The following is a 17321-nucleotide window of genomic DNA, read 5'->3' as shown; positions in this document are numbered from 1 at the left end:
TAAGGAGACAGAGCAGTTTATATGGACCTCACTCCGATATTTGCGCACTTGCAGAATTAACAAAATAATAAAAGAAATAATAATCTAGTCATTAAGTGGTACTTAAAATACGACTTGTAGAATGGAGATGATTAAAAATCAGCTGAACAAAACTGATTTTCAAAACAGTTGCCCTGTGTATGTATGGGAACTAAACTACCTGTCATCCAATATGGCTGCCGTGACCGCCATGTTGAACCTCAGAACCCAGTTCGGTTACAATACTGTGATCCATCATGTAAAGTTTCAGCTGTCAAGGTCACTGTATTCAGAGACGGTGTCAAGGTATGTGTCAGTGTGTATTAGCATAAAATCAATATGATCAGAATCGAGCTAGACAAACAGAACAATAAAACAGAACATACTGCAGAGTTCGATCTCATCCGAGTTGTCGCCACAGTCGTTTTTCCGATCACACAGCTTCTCCCGGTCAAATATACACTTGCCATTCCTGCAGCGGAACTTGCACTCTAAAACATCACCAAAACAATACATTTTTCAGTCTAATACATTATATAGAGACAATTATGAAAGTATGAAAGAATCCACGTATCCACAACGCTTAAAAGATAATTTCCAAGAGATATGGGTACGTGATTTGCAACAAAGTCGTTCTATTCCCAGTTTAAGACAACTTTTAACTGTGAACAGTATTTTACTTGTATACATGTTTGTAAACTTCACACATGCTTATCTCGATTTAGATGCAGTTCGCACTGACTTGAAATTGAAATTGGCAGAAGAAATAAAACTGCCCGAAATGACAGATCCTGTAAAATTTTCTCTTCTAAACTTGTGGAAGATGGGTTTCATGATCTGCTTGCGTGTCTTGCATACGATCATTTACTACATATTTATATTCCATCTTCATATCATATACATCCGAATATCCATAAATTTAATGCTCTCGATCTTCTACAAATGTTTGTTTTATTGTCATTCTCTCTAAATTCTTATACTCTAGTTAACAAAAACGAGCCTAAAAATTGTTACTGTGACCGTGACCCCATTATTATGTACAAAGGGGATATGGCCTCAATGTGCTGTAATAAAAGCAACCAGACTGATCTCAATGACCCCTCACGAAACCATTAAAACATGTTGTCAGTATCTCTTCATGTCAACAAAGTTGTTAAAAACTAAATATTGGTTTCTTTAAGTCCTGTTATGAGATAACACACATGTATATTTCAATGTGTATTTTTTTCTCAGGATATTAAAGAATTGACTTGAATATTTTTTGCGTTTATGGAAGTATAAACGCAAACAACGGGGTACAAATCCGCGAAGAGACTTGTATGGTTTTTTACAAGACGGCGACTAGTCAATCATATAGCAATAATGCCAAATACACGATGAACGCGGGTTTGATAAGATGCAATAATACCCTAGATATGAGAAAAAGTGGTCTACCTATTTTGTCTTCAATCCACTCCTTGAAGACGTTGACGTCGCTGAAGACGGAGGGGCGAGCGGGCACGTTGCAGCCTTTGGCCACGTAGCTGGCCACGCCCACCAACTTCCAGTTGTTGTCATTCGTCTGGCACATCAAAGGGCCGCCACTGTCACCCTGTAAACAAATCAGTGTCTTACAAGTGGACAGGACGAGCAGATTTGTATGTTTAGTACAGTACTATTATCCTCAGTCATCCAAGGAAAATCGTATCTCTGTCGCCAAACCTTTTTTTGTTTGTTTATTTTAATTGCAAATATAAAACGTCTTTTATCATATTTTTTAATAAATGAGTTTGTTGTTCAGGAAAATAGATGACATATGACATGTGTACAAGGTAAGGCGTGTTTTTTATAACACTAGTACTGTTATCCGCCGACTCCAAAGTTAACAAATACCAGGTCTTTTGTTCCCGCCCCCAGTCTAGGAACTGATTTCAGTACTGAACGTATATCAACGAAAATAATTTTCCGAACGAAAATAATGTCAAGATTAAGATTGTTTATTTATTGACTGCAAACGCATATGGTTTAGGAAAAAGTTCAATATACTAAAAAATGGAAAACATTTTCTGTTCATCCCATTAAGTGCAGCACGTATTGAGCAATGACTGACCACACAGATAGAGATGAGCCCGGAGTAGTAGCCAGCACACAGGTGAGTCTCGCTGATGGCGCCATTCCAGGCGTAGGACCCGTTACACTTGGCCGTGTTCCACAGTCGCATCTTGGCGTCCTTCAGCCACTGGGACGCTGGACCTGCAACGTGATGTAAGGATGTACTTATACTGTAACTATGTCTAACTATCAGGCTGGGACACCTAGATATCGTGAAAAAAAACAAAGAGAGAGAGAGAGAGAGATGTGTGACGTGCGCATTGTACACAGGAGCATGTGCATGAGGCACTGTTTTACTGTTTATTCCCTACTTTATGATATCAATAATCAATTTATTGATATCAAATAATCGATTTTGAGATATCAATAAATGTATTCATTGATATCACAAACTAAATTTTGAGAGTAAAAAAATCCGATGCATGTTTAGATATCACTTAAACGAATTTATGATATAATAAAATACTTCAGACTTTTATATAACAAAACTTCGATTAGTGACATCATAAAATACATTTTTAGATATCATAAAATACATTTTTAGATGTAAGAAATTCAATTTATGGTATCTTAAATTCGAATTTGTGATATCAATAATTATTTCATGACATCAATAATTATTTTGATATCATTAATTCGAATTTGTGATGTCAATAATTCATTTTCTGATATCAATTAATGAAGTATTGATATAATAAAATCAGGAATAAATAATAAAACGGCGCCTGGTACTCACCGTCTGCCCTGGTCATTCCCCAGCCTGCTGCATAACACTGGGTGGTCTTTGTGAACACATCATCCTTGTCGGGAAGACAGATGGGGCGGATGTAGTCGGTGTAGTTGACGGTGCCGTCGATCTCGACAAGGGCGATGTCGTTCTTTTGGTGGTAGATGTGGTTGTGAATGGTCAGGCTCTTAACGTTGTAACGTTGTTGCTGCGGTTCCTTTGCACTGACGTTGGACGCTCCAAGGACCACCTCGATGTTTTTGTGGTCACTTGTGTACGCTCTGGAATACATATACATCATTGGTAAGTAAGATTGGATATTTCGGGTTACAACTGGTCTCCCCAGTAACCTGGCACGCTTCCACAACGTGATCTTGGCGCTACGATATGTTAAAGTATTGGGAGCTACGATCGTTTTAGCGCAAAGATCGCTCTGTGGAATGAGGCAGTGGTCGTTTTAAAGGTCAATGTTCCGAAAAAAGAAAGGGAGCAAAATTAAACAATTTTTCTTTAACGTTAATTCCATAATAAACTTTCTCAAATGAAAGTCACAAAAAACACAAACAAAGAGACGTCTAAAATATATATCCCGCGGTACTTACTCAACACAGTGTGCGGCCGTAACGATGAAGTTGCGGCTGACGAGGGCGCCCCCGCAAAAGTGTTTCCCCTTCTTCTGTATCGAAGCCTGCCAAGGCCACTCTCCGTCGATGGCGTTATTGCCGTTGACGATGTAGGAGACGCGGTGGGGTTTTGGGTGTCCACACTCTGTGCAAACAGTCACACACGTGTAATACTCTATTTCAGTAATCGATTTTTTCAAGAATAACAATTTTTATCACATTATAATTATGATAAGATGTATAGCCCCGTATTCGTACAGAGAGTTATGTTGTGAGTGTTTACCTTTAGGGTGACATTTCAAAACTACTGCCGAGTAACCAGGACAGCTGCTTCTGTGAAAAGAAACAAACATACATGGATGAGGCGAGGTCAGGTGAAATGGGGTCAAACATCGCGTCCAAGTTAATTGCACTTATATAGCGATGTGCATGTACACGTATGTGTGTGTGCGTGCGTGCGTCTGCTTGTACTAGTCCAGATTGATGCCGATTTTATAGTGCTAGCCCCCTGAGACTCCATCTCGTGGGAATCGTACCCGGACCATCCGCTCTACCACAAGACCACAGAGGCGGTCATAGATGGATGACAAATTTGATATATAATTGATAAGGTACCTATGTACGATATCATTATGCTCCGTATCTATTCTGCAAGAGTGAGTGAGTGAGTGAGTGAGTGAGTGAGTGAGGGTTTACATTCCATTTACGACGGGACACTAATAACGGGCTTAACAAATATCAGAATATTAGCGAGGGGCATCGAACCTCAATTTTGTCGTGACAAACCAACTCTATAATCACTTGGTTACCAAGCTCCACCTCCTATTCCCAACCCGTCTTCGAATCAGACTAGATTCAAACTGCATTCAGCATATGGACTCAATAGGAAGATGTTCAGATAAGAACAAAATGACTAACAAAGTATGACAAAAACTCGCTATTCAGTGTTGTACCTTATTGTAGCGCGCCCGATGACGGTCGTCTCTGGCCCCACGCCGTCAATGACTGCATAGGCAAAAACCGTATGTCGAACCGTCCGCCATTCTTCATGACCTCTGCAACAAATAGATATAGCTGTTATGGTTTACACTGCAGGCTGTGCCATGTCTAACAATCTTATTTAAAGGCAACTATGCCTGTCGTAAGAGGCGACTAACGGGATCGGGTGGTTGATGCATGTCATCGATCCCAATGGCTTTGAAATGATGCTCATGATGTCGATCACTGGATGGTATGGTCCAGACTCGATTATTTACCCGTCATATAGCTGGTATATTGCTGAGTGCGGCGTTAAACAACACACAAACAAACAATAATTGGTATTTATTACAGCAAGTGAGTAAGGTTTTACGCTTCAGTTAATAATCGTCATATACCCCTTAACAATTAGGCCACCCTCTTGCTCCACTAAGTAAGCTGAGTAGGAAACAACTGGATATTCGTCACTTTGAATATTCTTTCATGCGTGTCAGATTGAGGAGGAAAACCTTTCTTAGACGTTTATCGCTTTGGTGAAACCCACGAATCGGGCATGGTGCTGGCAAGCCAAGAAACATAATAAGGGTTAAGCAGGACTCGAACCCTGATCATAGGTCTCAGGGCCCCGTTCCACAAAGTGATCTTAACGCTAAGTCGATCATAACTCCCATTCTTTAACACTGACTTACGACAATCGCAGCACTAAGATCGCTTTGTGAAACAGGGCCCTGGAACGCAAACTTTGCACAGCAAGGATTTGCGGCGTCTTGGACGACTGGTTTACCCTCCCTCAAAGCTTTGACCGAACATTACACTGTAACAATTTACTCACTTGTGTCCAAGCTTCTTACACGCCAGGTCCGCCATGGTGGAGTTAAACGTGGAGGCACACACAGGGATCAGTCCTTCCTGCTCGAACCGCAGGCTGAACGGCCGCTTCTCCTCAGGAGCAAAGACTGAAACACGAAATACATCAATACATCAATACATCAATACAGGAGGATGTAGATTGAGACAATGCGTGTGTATTGACTCTGGATCTGCCCATAAGTCCATGACAAATGTATAATGTATAAATCCCAGTCAGATCTTAGTGAAAGGAGTAAGATTTGACAACACTTTGAGTGCGTGAGTGAGTATGGTTTTACACCGCTTTTACCAAGATCAAGGCGGAAATGGGCTTCACACATTTTACCCATGTCGGAATCGAACCCGGGTCTTCGGCGTGACGAGTGAACGCTTTAACCACTAGGCTACCCGACTGCCCGACACCACTTTGAACATTAAACAGTTATAGACACGGGTCCTTATGAAGCCGGTCTTAGGCTGTACCATTTTGCTAGAACCGACGCTCGTAGCATTGTTCATTTATATTTAAGATCCCATGGGAAATGCCGGAGAGGCAGGGAGTTTCATTGTACATCTCGCGAGATACATCTAGTTTGCTCCAACACTTTCTCCCCTCACAAACAGACCCAAGTGCCGCTGGTTTAACCCGAGCATGATAACCATGTGAACAATTGTCTCACTTACTACACTGGCGCTCGTCTGAGAGGTCTGCGCACTGGGGAGTGCCGTCACAGTGCTGGTCTATAGGCAGACACTCGCCACTCCGGCAAGCAAACTCCGACCTTTTGCACGCACCTGCAAACAGAGTATGGTATGGTAGATTAGTGCATATCACTTTATGTACATTAAATCAACTCAAACTGCCAACAACCAATCCGCATGTTCTACTGCCAGCATAGCCGCCTTAAATATCTTTTTTCACGAGATGTCAGGAAGATTGGAAACTTGAAAGTTATAGTACATGTTTATATGACTGTCAGCTTGCCCTCCGTTTTCAAGTTCTTAACTTTTGACATGATGAAGTTGGTAAATGTGGCTCAAATATGCGAAAAAGAGACTTATATTAAACGTCAAGAGAAATCCCTAGCTTGCGACTACAGCTCATCGGAAGTTTTTACTGGTTTCTCGTTTCAAAATTTTAGTGGTTCCGTGGACCCAAAAGAGCCTTTATTACACGTTGTTCATGACACGTTAATGTTAAATCCATGGAAGTCGGGACTGTTCTGGCTCTGTTGGCGTGTTCCTAATTCAATCAAGTTCCTCTACGAGCAAGATAAATGTAGGATGAAATTGCTGAAGTTCACATACCACAGTCTGCTTCATCCTTCCCGTTGCTGCAGTCGTTCTCTCCATCGCAGACCCACTCCGACATTATGCAGGTCCCATCAGCGCAGGAGTACTGCCCGTAACTACAGTCTGCCAAGGACAACTCTAGACTTTAGTTCGACTTGACGGCACGTGTCACTCATTTCAAGCTTATCATTTCTCAGGAATCTATCCGAATATATTAGAATAACCAAAGACTAAAAGATTCGATCTATATTAAAAGTTGTAGCAGGATCACTCGGGGTACATGGGGTTTTATGTGTCCCGCGTTAGGTTTTATACGAGCCGGCGCACTGGGGGCGAGCGGTATAAAGCCTAACGAAGGACGCTTAAAACCCCATGTACCCAGAGTGATCCTGCTACAATGAATTTATCTTACCGACATATTTTTAATCTGACATTGTAAAAGAATTAAAACAAATTCAAAATTGATAGAAAACAGCTGTTCGATTGAGCTGAGGGTAACTCATGTGCATTTCACTGACTCGGAAACATCGTGTGGGTTTTTGCTTTGAAGCGGGGCATAAGGGATTTATTCTGCCTCTCAGAAACCCACGTGCAGCCTGACTTGCTCGTGGCGGGGTATAAGGGATTTATTCTCACGCTGAGAAATTCATTTCCCTCCAAGGCGGGATATACATCATTTTATCAAGTTCACGTGGACCAATCAGATCTCATCATTCTGACATGGAGGTATGATAAAAGTTATGAAGCACGTCAACACAGATATATTTACACCACTATCCGAACGTACTAATCTACTGAACATGTCTTCGATTTGGACTGACGATGTACCCTGTTATGGCAGCACATGTATCTGAGAAGGACATGTCACATGCATTAGCTGAGTGAGTATAGTTTTACGCCGCGTTGTGCAATATTCTAGACATATCAAGACAGGGCACACCAGGAATAGGCTTCAGGCAGTGTATCGATGTGGGGATCGAAGCGTGACGACCCAGGCCCTGTTCCACAAAGTGATCTTAGCGCTAAGATCATCGTAACTACCATACTTTAACATAGACTTACTACGACCGTAGCGCTTAGTAAACATTGTGGAACGGGCCCAACGCTTTAACAAAATTAGACTACTACACCGTCCGTACATCCTTTGAAAATGAATGATTAAATGTTTTATGACGGAATGTACACGGGATTTGAATCATTAAATGTTTTGAATGTTTTGGATGAGTGGAATACGCTTTTAACAAGACAGATGCCCTGTGTTCACGTGTGCTGCCGCGACCTGGAGATGCCCAGTGCCCTGTTACATCTCTAGTGGTGGTTTGTTCACTCACTGCAGTTGATCTCGTCACTACGGTCGGGGCAGTCCACCACGCCGTTACACCTCTGGTAGGACTTGATGCAGAACCCCATCTCGCACCTGTGCTGGAACTCATTACACGCTGCAAGGCAAGGATAAAACATACATTAACTCCTTTAACTCTAACCCACCTGTAACTCGACCTCCCTTTAACTCGCCCTCGTTAACTCGACCTCCCTTTAACTCAAACCCCCTTAACAATTGTTCAATTTAAGCCAACTCAGCACGGCGGTATATGATCCTCATAGTTTTACACTCGAACTGGGGATAAGTGTATCTTACCCAGAAATTACTTTTGTATCTGAAAATGATGCTAAACAAAAATTCAAAATCATGTACTTTTTTTAACTGGGCCGTAATAACCAGATTGATCCGGATTCATACGTTGGTGTTCATTCGCCTTCAAGATATTTCTTTTCATACTTTTTCAGATAGGGCTGGTTACATTTTACCGACATTGTCATATCGAGATAACGGTAACTGAACGTAGTTAGAGATGTAATCTCAGCGAACTACCGTTAGTTCTAGGAACACGAACTACGATTTGCCATAATTTACAGGATTTGTTGAGAACATGAATTAACTTCGGGATAAACCCACAGAGTCAGTTATAGTGAAAATAAGTTTTATTGTGTAGGAATCAACATGGAGAAGGAAGCATCGCAGACCGAGACGCTAGACCTACCCGGACAGTTCCTCTCATCCGACCAATCACCGCAGTCGTTATATCTGTTGCAGACGGAGCTCTTCGGTACACACTTATTGGTGCCAAAACATGAAAATTCGTTCGCCGCACACGCTGTGAAGTAGAGAAAAAAATATTCAGGGAGTATATATACATGACCACAAAGCGATGCATGGACATGGGTAGTGAAACAGTAGACAATATACGGTTATTAACATATACCTATCAATAATATGATGCATTTTGCATGTGGATAAAGCCAACATGAAGACGGTCATATTACGGGAGGTTAAAAACCAGACCCTAGACTACCATCTAGTCTCTGAAATGAACATATCTTACAGAAAAAAACAGTTGTTAAACTATCTTAATAAAATATGATAAAGGAGCCCAGAGACTCTCTTCATTTTCAGATGATAGTGCAGTAATCTAGACTTGCCAAACATTATAGACTTGCATGGGCTGTATTTGATATATTTGTATGGGGATCTGTACGGCACCCCCTTCAAGGATGATATGGTCAGTAAATGCATTTTGAATGGACGATCGATATCAGCCCGGTTCGTAAGAAATTAGAGTTACGTCCCTTAGTGCGTGGTCTGCTCGTCTGCTCAGCTTGCTCAGCTTGCTTTCCCGTGACAATGTCTTCCAGACAAGGTGAACATGTTTTGCATTCACTTGCATAGAGATACATTTTGCGCTTCGAACATTACCCTCTGTGGTGTGACGTCTGGCGCTTTGAGGCCTTTATGGTATTATAGATTATGATGCTGCTGTTGCTACTTATGATTATGACTATGAGAGCCTGCATGTTGTTTTACTATGTACTCAGCATTATCAGTGACGTAAGGTCGGTCTCAGTTTAAGACACAAGGTATGCTTCACTTTCTCATCAACATTCAGCCAATATCATGGTGTCATCAGCCCCACACATTCAATACCACGAGTATTTCTTATGGTCACATAGACGATGCATTACTTACGTGTTTTGGGCTGAGGTCGAAGACAGGTGGCTTCATCAGGATCAGACAGGATGGCACAGTCTTGCCTGAACAGGTCCTTTGTCCACAGACAGTTGTTGTTGACGTCTGTAATAAAGACTTAGATATACACACATGAAATTCAAACGGTATGACATTGCAGCGAGTGGGTTTGGTTTAACACCTCAACATATTATGCCGGTTTTATCACTTTATCATTTAGCATCAGGGGCGGTCGGGTAGCCTAGTGGTTAAAGCGTTCGCTCGTCACGCCGAAGACCCGGGTTCGATTCCCGACATGGGTACAATGTGTGAAGCCCATTTCTGGTGTCCCCCGCCGTGATATTGCTGGAATATTGCTAAAAGCGGCGTAAAACCAAACTCACTCACTCACTCACTCACTCATTTAGCATCACTTTATCATTTAGCATCACTTTACCATTTAGCATCACTTTATCATTTAGCGTGTCAATGAGGTAGGGAAGCTCCAGGAGACGACGACTGTATATCGCGTTGGTGCAACCAGCAAGATCTTGCATCAATGTGCAAACGAAACAAGGATCGTAATCAGGGCAAATCCGGTGTTCGAATCATCAGATCCTTGCACGCCAAAGGGGCGCAATTGAGGGAATTAGATCATTGGGAAACACGTGTACGGGTTGCAAGGATGATGGCGTCATTTGTCAACGTCAGAGTTTGAATCTATATTTGTTACACCCGCAGACCCGCTGCCTTACCTTCACATACGTCCCTACATGGCCACTGTGGCTTGCCGTTGACGCACGGTGGGAACAACACCGAGCAGAAGTAAAACATGGCGTTCTCTGAACATCCGAGGGCCACGCCGCGTTCCCCGAAGGTCTCGTACGCCTTGAAGGCTTCCGTCAGAGTGGTGTAGGCCCAGCCGTCGGGGAGGTAGGTCACGTTGTAGCCGAACACCTTGCACAGGTCCACTGTCATCCGACGACACCCAGCTGTGGATAGGGGCAACTCATTACAGACATACTCTGTATTTCTTTTAACAAAACCCTAGCTTTCTGAAGGATTTAACTTGGACTTTCATTGCCCTTATCAACCGCCAACATAAAAGCATCGCTTACTGAGAGTTTTGAGTCGTACAGTCCCGGCCTTATCAACCCCCTGCAAAAAAAATCGTTTCCTGCAGATCTGAGATAGAATCCATTGTCCTTATCAACACAGTACTGTGAAATGAGGAACTATACACTTTTTTACAACATAGCTTTGGGATGGCCATGTACCATGTCGAGCAAAGAACCTTTTTGAGTTGGGTAAAACTCGATGACTCACTATTTTGGTTAAAAATACTCCAGCCGGCTACCCCCAAAATATCAGATTGTCTCTCCCTTGACACTGTCCCGCCATACACCCGTGGTATGCATTAAGCGTACGTCGATCAACCCCTGTCCCCATTAAATTCCCTTCCGCTCCCATAAGTTGTGGGGGTAAGGATGAAAATAACCAACCAAATAAATGTGCATGATTAAATTGACATGACAGTAAATGACTGGCCAGCTCCATTGTTGTTAAAACATACATGTATGTCGGGTACCTACCCTGGGCTTGTGTGGTGGAGGGGGCTATTGCTGTGGTCGTCGTGGGCGGGGCCTTGGGCAGGAGACACTTCTCTGTGTCATCGGGAAACACCCGGCAGTCCATGGGGAAACTCCATACTGAACCACAGCTAGCTGTCATTTCTGAAAAAAGTGATTAATGGGTTCATAATCATTGTGGAAAAACATAATCATTCTCAAAACATTTAATGACAATGAGAGGTGACACCATGGTTTGTGTGCGTATATTGCAAAGGGGAGGGGGTTCGAACTTAAGGACCAGAACCCAGTGTACCAAAACCACCCCGACCAACCCCCACCCCATTCCTTGATCCGCCACTGTATAGGGTTCGTCGAGCATAAGACACAGGTGAGACGGTGACGTATTAGATACAGGTAAGATGGTGATCCATAAGACACAGGTGAGACGGTGACGTTTTAGATACAGGTAAGATGGTGATCCATAAGACACAGGTGAGACGGTGACGTATTAGATACAGGTAAGATGGTGATCCATAAGACACAGGTGAGACGGTGACGCATAAGACACAGGTGAGACGGTGACGCATAAGGTACAGGTAAGATCGTGATCCATAAGACACAGGTGATATGGTGACGTATAAGACACAGGTGAGACGGTGACGTATTAGGTACAGGTGAGATGTTTATCGATAAGACACAGGTGATATGGTGACGTATTAGGTACAGGTGAGATGTTTATCCATAAGACACAGGTTTAGACGGTGACGTATTAGATACAGGTAAGATGGTGATCCATAAGACACAGGTGAGACGGTGACGTATTAGATACAGGTGAGATGGTGATCCATAAGACACAGGTGAGACGGTGATGCATAAGATACAGGTGAGATGGTGATCCATAAGACACAGGTGAGACGGTGACGCATAAGATACAGGTGAGATGGTGATCCATAAGACACAGGTGAGACGGTGACGCATAAGATACAGGTAAGATGGTGATCCATAAGACACAGGTGAGACGGTGACGTATTAGATACAGGTAAGATGGTGATCCATAAGACACAGGTGAGACGGTGACGTATTAGATACAGGTAAGATGGTGATCCATAAGACACAGGTGAGATGGTGACATATTAGATACAGGTAAGATGGTGATCCATAAGACACAGGTGAGACGGTGACGTATAAGATACAGGTGAGATGGTGATCCACACAGCGTACCCCCACCCCCATACAGCGTACCCCCAGCCCACTACCCCATACAGCGTACCCCCAACCAACACCCCCATACAGCGTACCCACACCCCACACAGCTTACCCCAAACCCCACACAGCGTACCCCCACCCACACCCCCATACAGCTTACCCTCACACACGCTCCTGCAGGGTAAGGTGACGTTCCCGTCTTCCTCACACTGGGGGAACATTATCCCGCAGTAGAAGAACTTGGACAGGTAGGAACAGCCGGACTGGATCGTGGACTTGCCGTACTGGTTGAAAGCGATCTCTGACCCCGCGGCCGACTCTGCGAACCAGTTAGGGAGGCGGGTGTTGGTGAACCCTTCCTCTCTGCAGTAGCCGAACGTCTGGTTCACACACTGTGCTGTAACACATAACGGTTAATATGTTAGAATCCAACATGGAAAACGTTAGGATCAAACACTCTTCAGTGGCATATCCCCCCCCCCCCCCCCCCCCCTCCCCGCCCACACACACACACCCCATTCTTAATAAGCTTGATCAGTTAATAATCTGGACCAGACAATCCAGTGATTGGCATCATGAGCATCGATCCCCGCAATTTGTATAGTTACGATGACATGCATCAACCAAGTAGGCGAATCTGACCACCCGATCCCGTTAGTCGCCTCTTACGACAAGCATGGGGTGCTTATGAAATATTCTACCCCGGATCATCGCGGGTTTCACGGTAGTCCACAGGAGAATCCTACAAGAAACCTGAAGGGGTTAGAAGTATGAGACAGATTACTCACGTGGCCCCCGGGTGGGAGGGGTGTAGGGCGCTGCGATACACTTGCTCGGGTCGGAGGGGAGGTAGTTACAATCAAATGGAAAGGGCATGTAACTCGCACAGCTCCCGACCACAGCTGGAAGAATGAATGAAACAGAGGTGTTAGTTTAAACATATTTTATTCACAAATGGAAAAGCATTAGGAACAAGTTATCCAACTTAGGACACCCTCTCCGTGGTATTTACATATACTAATTACATATACACTAGAGATGACAAGTACAATAAGGAATGATGGGAATAGAAAGAAACGCATATACGAGTAGAAGAAAAAAAAGTTGAATTAGACAAAGCGTTTGGTCTGATTGATGTAAGATTCCACTGCCTTAAATACATATGTATTATGACTTGTTGATACGTTTACACTTCCCTCTGACAAAAGTTTCACGTTGATTGGTTCACTTGTTTCTTCTAAGTATGCGCCTTAATGTTGATATTAATTGTTCTCTTCGACTAGTATATAATGGACATTCAAACAAATAATGGAAAGAGTTTTCTATATGATATATAGAAAAGTGCTGCAGGTGCAATTCGGGTCAGTTTTTGCGTCAATTTTATATAAATGAATTGAGTGGACTCGTGGAATAGCGTAACTTGGTGTGAATGATATTAAGTTTTCTTTTGCCATACCAAAAAATACGATGGCGCAAGGTATTCAGAGACAATACTGATAACGGTGACTTTAATGGAAGAGTATATCCGTGTATCAGTTGGGTTAAACGCCGACTTTAAAGTGTTTGACTTAAGGCCGCTATGAACAGTTACATTATGTGGTGTTAGCTACATGGAGTGAAAACCATCAGTGGTGCATTTGACGTTGTAAGAGGTGTGGTGAGGTGAAATGGGGTTTAAGATTATTGCACTGATATAGCGACGTATAGTGTAATGTGCTAGTCTTGACTACTGCTGGTTTTATAGTGCTAGCTCACTGAGATACCATGTCGTAGTTTAACATGAATACCCCACTCAGACACAGTATACTGACACCGAGCCGACCAGTCCTTGTTTTAGCCTCTTAATGCCGAGCGCCAGACAGGGTAACAACTAGTAGTGTGGTTAAAGCGTTCGCTCGTCACGCCGCAGGCATCTTCCGAGGCAAGGGAGTTAACTGACACGCACGCACCCGTGCCGAACTAGGCTGGAATTTCTGAGTTATATTTTGGCTGGACTAACGTGTCTATGCGTAGACACCTTACTCAGACACAGTATACTGACCCCCAGCCGGCCAGTCCTTGTTTTATGATATATATCTTTTAACGTCTTTTGGTATGACTCGGCTGGGGATCGATCCTCCGATCTTTCGTTCTCCGGGCACATGCTCTATCAACCAGACTACGGAGACTTTAGTGTGGAAAGTGTATAGAACTCACACACTACGGGTCTTAATTTTGGGGATCTGGGATTCGAACCCACGAGCGTTCCCTGGCACGGCTAAGGTAGGCAACTCTGCAAACTGCATTGTGGCGCCTTAGACTGTCTGTCATCCTGTTGGCTTGGGTTCGAATCCTGAATACACCTGGGCCCACTTGTACAAAGCGATCTTAGCGCTAAGATGATCGTAACTCCCATACTTTAACATAGGCTTACAATAGTCGTAGCGCTAAGATCGCTTTGTGCAAGTGGGCCCAGATGCTGAAAATATATTTTTAACACCAAACCGTAGTCGTCGCTTGACAAATGTGATACATTCCTGCAACGAATAACCACCCTTGTCTACCACAAAAAATATTTTGAAAAAGGAGCACAATTGGAGCATATACGGTAGTATTATGATGTAAAATGATATGGTAACTACCGTCACAGAAATCCTTGCAGGGTTGCATCCCCTTGAAGCCAGGCGTTTCCTCGCACCTGGGGAACAGCAAGGCACAGAAGAAGTCAAGTCCGATGGAGGAACAGTTATTCTGAAGACTTTTTCCCGCAAAACCGTCAAAGTTGTTTATTGCGGTCGCCATGATTGTATCTCCAAACAGATTTGGGAATTTGGTCGTGTTATACCCGACATCTGCACATTTGGTGAATGGTGCCATGCTTGTACAGACCGCTGAAATATCGATAACCCAAATGTACACAGGTCATGACAAGTTTAGGTTGTGTTTTATATTCATCACATGGTCATCTGAAATAAGCCACTTGAACGTTTGTTTCAAGGCGATCAATTACTTTTGATTTTGTACGGTAAAAAATCCAGTTTTGAAGTCAGACATGACATATTATAACGGGTTTCTCTTTTGCATAACGTGGTAACTGAGCAGTGTTCCTGCCCGCTTCCAAACACAAATAAACTATTTTGAAAATAAACTTCCGACGGGCCACGCTACGTTTCAATGCCCTAACATTAATAACAAAACACAATATGGGAACGGGCAGTGGCGTAGCCCTGTGTTTAAAGCGTTCGCTTGTCACGACGATGGCCCGGGGTTCGATTCCCTTTATGGGTACAATGTGTGAAGCCCATTTCCGGTGTCCCCCGCCGTGACATTGGTAGAATATTGAACAGTACTCACTTTTCAATATACAAAAATATAGCATTTCAACCTGATGTTCAAACAGTTGAGCTAGTTTCGAGTGTCGAATTCGAGACAACAGGCTTCGAGACAACAGGAATGAAGAATGTAGTTTGCCTCACGCTATTCCGCTCGAGACCTAATCTACACAGTATCATTATCAAAACATTTGTACATCGAGTGGTTACCAGGAGGAGTTGTCGTTGTTGTTGTGGTTGTCGACGTCGTTGTTGTTGATGTTGTTGTTGTAAGCAGTTCAGGTGGGGGATGTAGGCAGTCGGTGTCACTGAACATATTCCCTTCACAGTCGAACATGGACTTTGCGGTGGAACAGTCTCGCCGTATCGCTAACAGAAAGAAATGACATGGAAATAATTTACAATTAATGAGACAGCAATTTTTTCACTCCCTACTAGTGAGTGAGTATGGTTTTACGCCGCTTTTAGCAATATTCCAGCATCATCACGACGGGGGACACCAGAAATGGGCTTCACACATTGTACCCATGTCGGGAATCGAACCCGGGTCTTCAGCGTGACGAGCGAACGCTTTAACCACTAGGCTACCCGACCGCCCCTCTCTCCCGACTAATTAACCATAACTACTGGTTGAAGGTTTAAAATACACCAACATGGATTCTCTCTTTCAAACCTTTTTCTTTCAAAGTCAGCTTTAATCTATAGACAAAAATGATCCTTGGTTGATGTGTGCATACTACTCGAAAGAAGTTAAGGACCAACCAATTATTTATATTGCATGTGTGTCATGTCAGAGTAACTATGACAGATGCGGGTGGTCCTTAACTTATTTTGTGTAGTGTATAACATTTAAGACAATGCAACTTCATGACCCCCAAGAGATTCCATAACGGGGCTAATGGTTTAATATCGGTGGTCTCGATCTACCGGTGCTTCGATACAGCTTCTATTGTAAGCAAGGACATCCAGGCTTAAATGTACATCAACCGTAACATACATTTTACGAGTGTTGACAACACCTATGCTTGAGGGGCGGTGGGGTAGACTGGTGTTAAAGCGTTCGCTCGTCACGCCGAAGACCCGGGTTCGATTCCCAACATCGGTACAATGTCTTAAGTCGACTTCTGGTGTGTCCCTCGGTGATATTGTTGGCGTAAAAACACACTCACTCACTCACATAAGTTCTAACAAAACTCCAGCTGACCTATCCATTATGAGTAATTGGCAAAAGACTACTCTCTTCAATAAATTGATTTATCAATGATTCACAACGTATTTGTATTACCTTGGCAAACGTTTCTACATGGCTGCAGAATTTGCCCCTCATCTCCACACTTGGGAAATATTAAACCACAGACATAAAATTCAGTCAAGGGAGAGCACTCTGCTTGCACTATGCCCTTCGGAAACTGGGCGAAATACTGCTTTGCATCTTCTATTGTCGGCAGTCCGAAAACGTTGGGCATCAACGTCATGTTAAATCCGATCTTGTTACACAGCTCTTCTTCAAACTCAATGCATTTATCTGGAACCAAAATGATGGTTATATTCCAACTGTGTACAGGTGTATACACAATACACCTGTAATCAACACCAGGCTGCTCAGCTCAACATGACTTAATAATATCGATAGTAGCAGAGAATAAAATA

General features: G+C 43.2%; 1 protein-coding gene across 4 annotated transcripts in view; it reads right to left on the bottom strand.

Annotated features, from left to right (window-relative positions):
• Positions 1–17321, bottom strand: part of LOC124131705 — a 109870-nt gene that overhangs the window by 10640 nt on the left and 81909 nt on the right. For all 4 annotated transcript variants that reach the window (XM_046495162.2, XM_046495159.2, XM_046495161.2 and 1 more), the window contains exons 14-33: positions 16957–17196; positions 15882–16040; positions 14982–15230; positions 13149–13262; positions 12521–12757; positions 11176–11316; positions 10339–10575; positions 9605–9709; positions 8622–8735; positions 7911–8018; positions 6595–6702; positions 5971–6081; positions 5270–5393; positions 4413–4514; positions 3743–3792; positions 3439–3604; positions 2846–3117; positions 2108–2250; positions 1453–1609; positions 405–509 (exon numbers count right to left, since the gene is read on the bottom strand). In XM_046495162.2, coding sequence (XP_046351118.2) covers positions 405–509; positions 1453–1609; positions 2108–2250; positions 2846–3117; positions 3439–3604; positions 3743–3792; positions 4413–4514; positions 5270–5393; positions 5971–6081; positions 6595–6702; positions 7911–8018; positions 8622–8735; positions 9605–9709; positions 10339–10575; positions 11176–11316; positions 12521–12757; positions 13149–13262; positions 14982–15230; positions 15882–16040; positions 16957–17196 — 3042 coding nt within the window. The remainder of the gene's footprint in view (positions 1–404; positions 510–1452; positions 1610–2107; positions 2251–2845; positions 3118–3438; positions 3605–3742; positions 3793–4412; positions 4515–5269; positions 5394–5970; positions 6082–6594; positions 6703–7910; positions 8019–8621; positions 8736–9604; positions 9710–10338; positions 10576–11175; positions 11317–12520; positions 12758–13148; positions 13263–14981; positions 15231–15881; positions 16041–16956; positions 17197–17321) is intronic.

The sequence above is a fragment of the Haliotis rufescens genome, unplaced genomic scaffold (genome assembly GCF_023055435.1).
Source record: "Haliotis rufescens isolate VD_foot unplaced genomic scaffold, xgHalRufe1.0.p SCAF_1, whole genome shotgun sequence".
NCBI lineage: Eukaryota > Metazoa > Mollusca > Gastropoda > Lepetellida > Haliotidae > Haliotis > Haliotis rufescens.
This window is presented reverse-complemented; position numbering and strand designations above follow the sequence as displayed.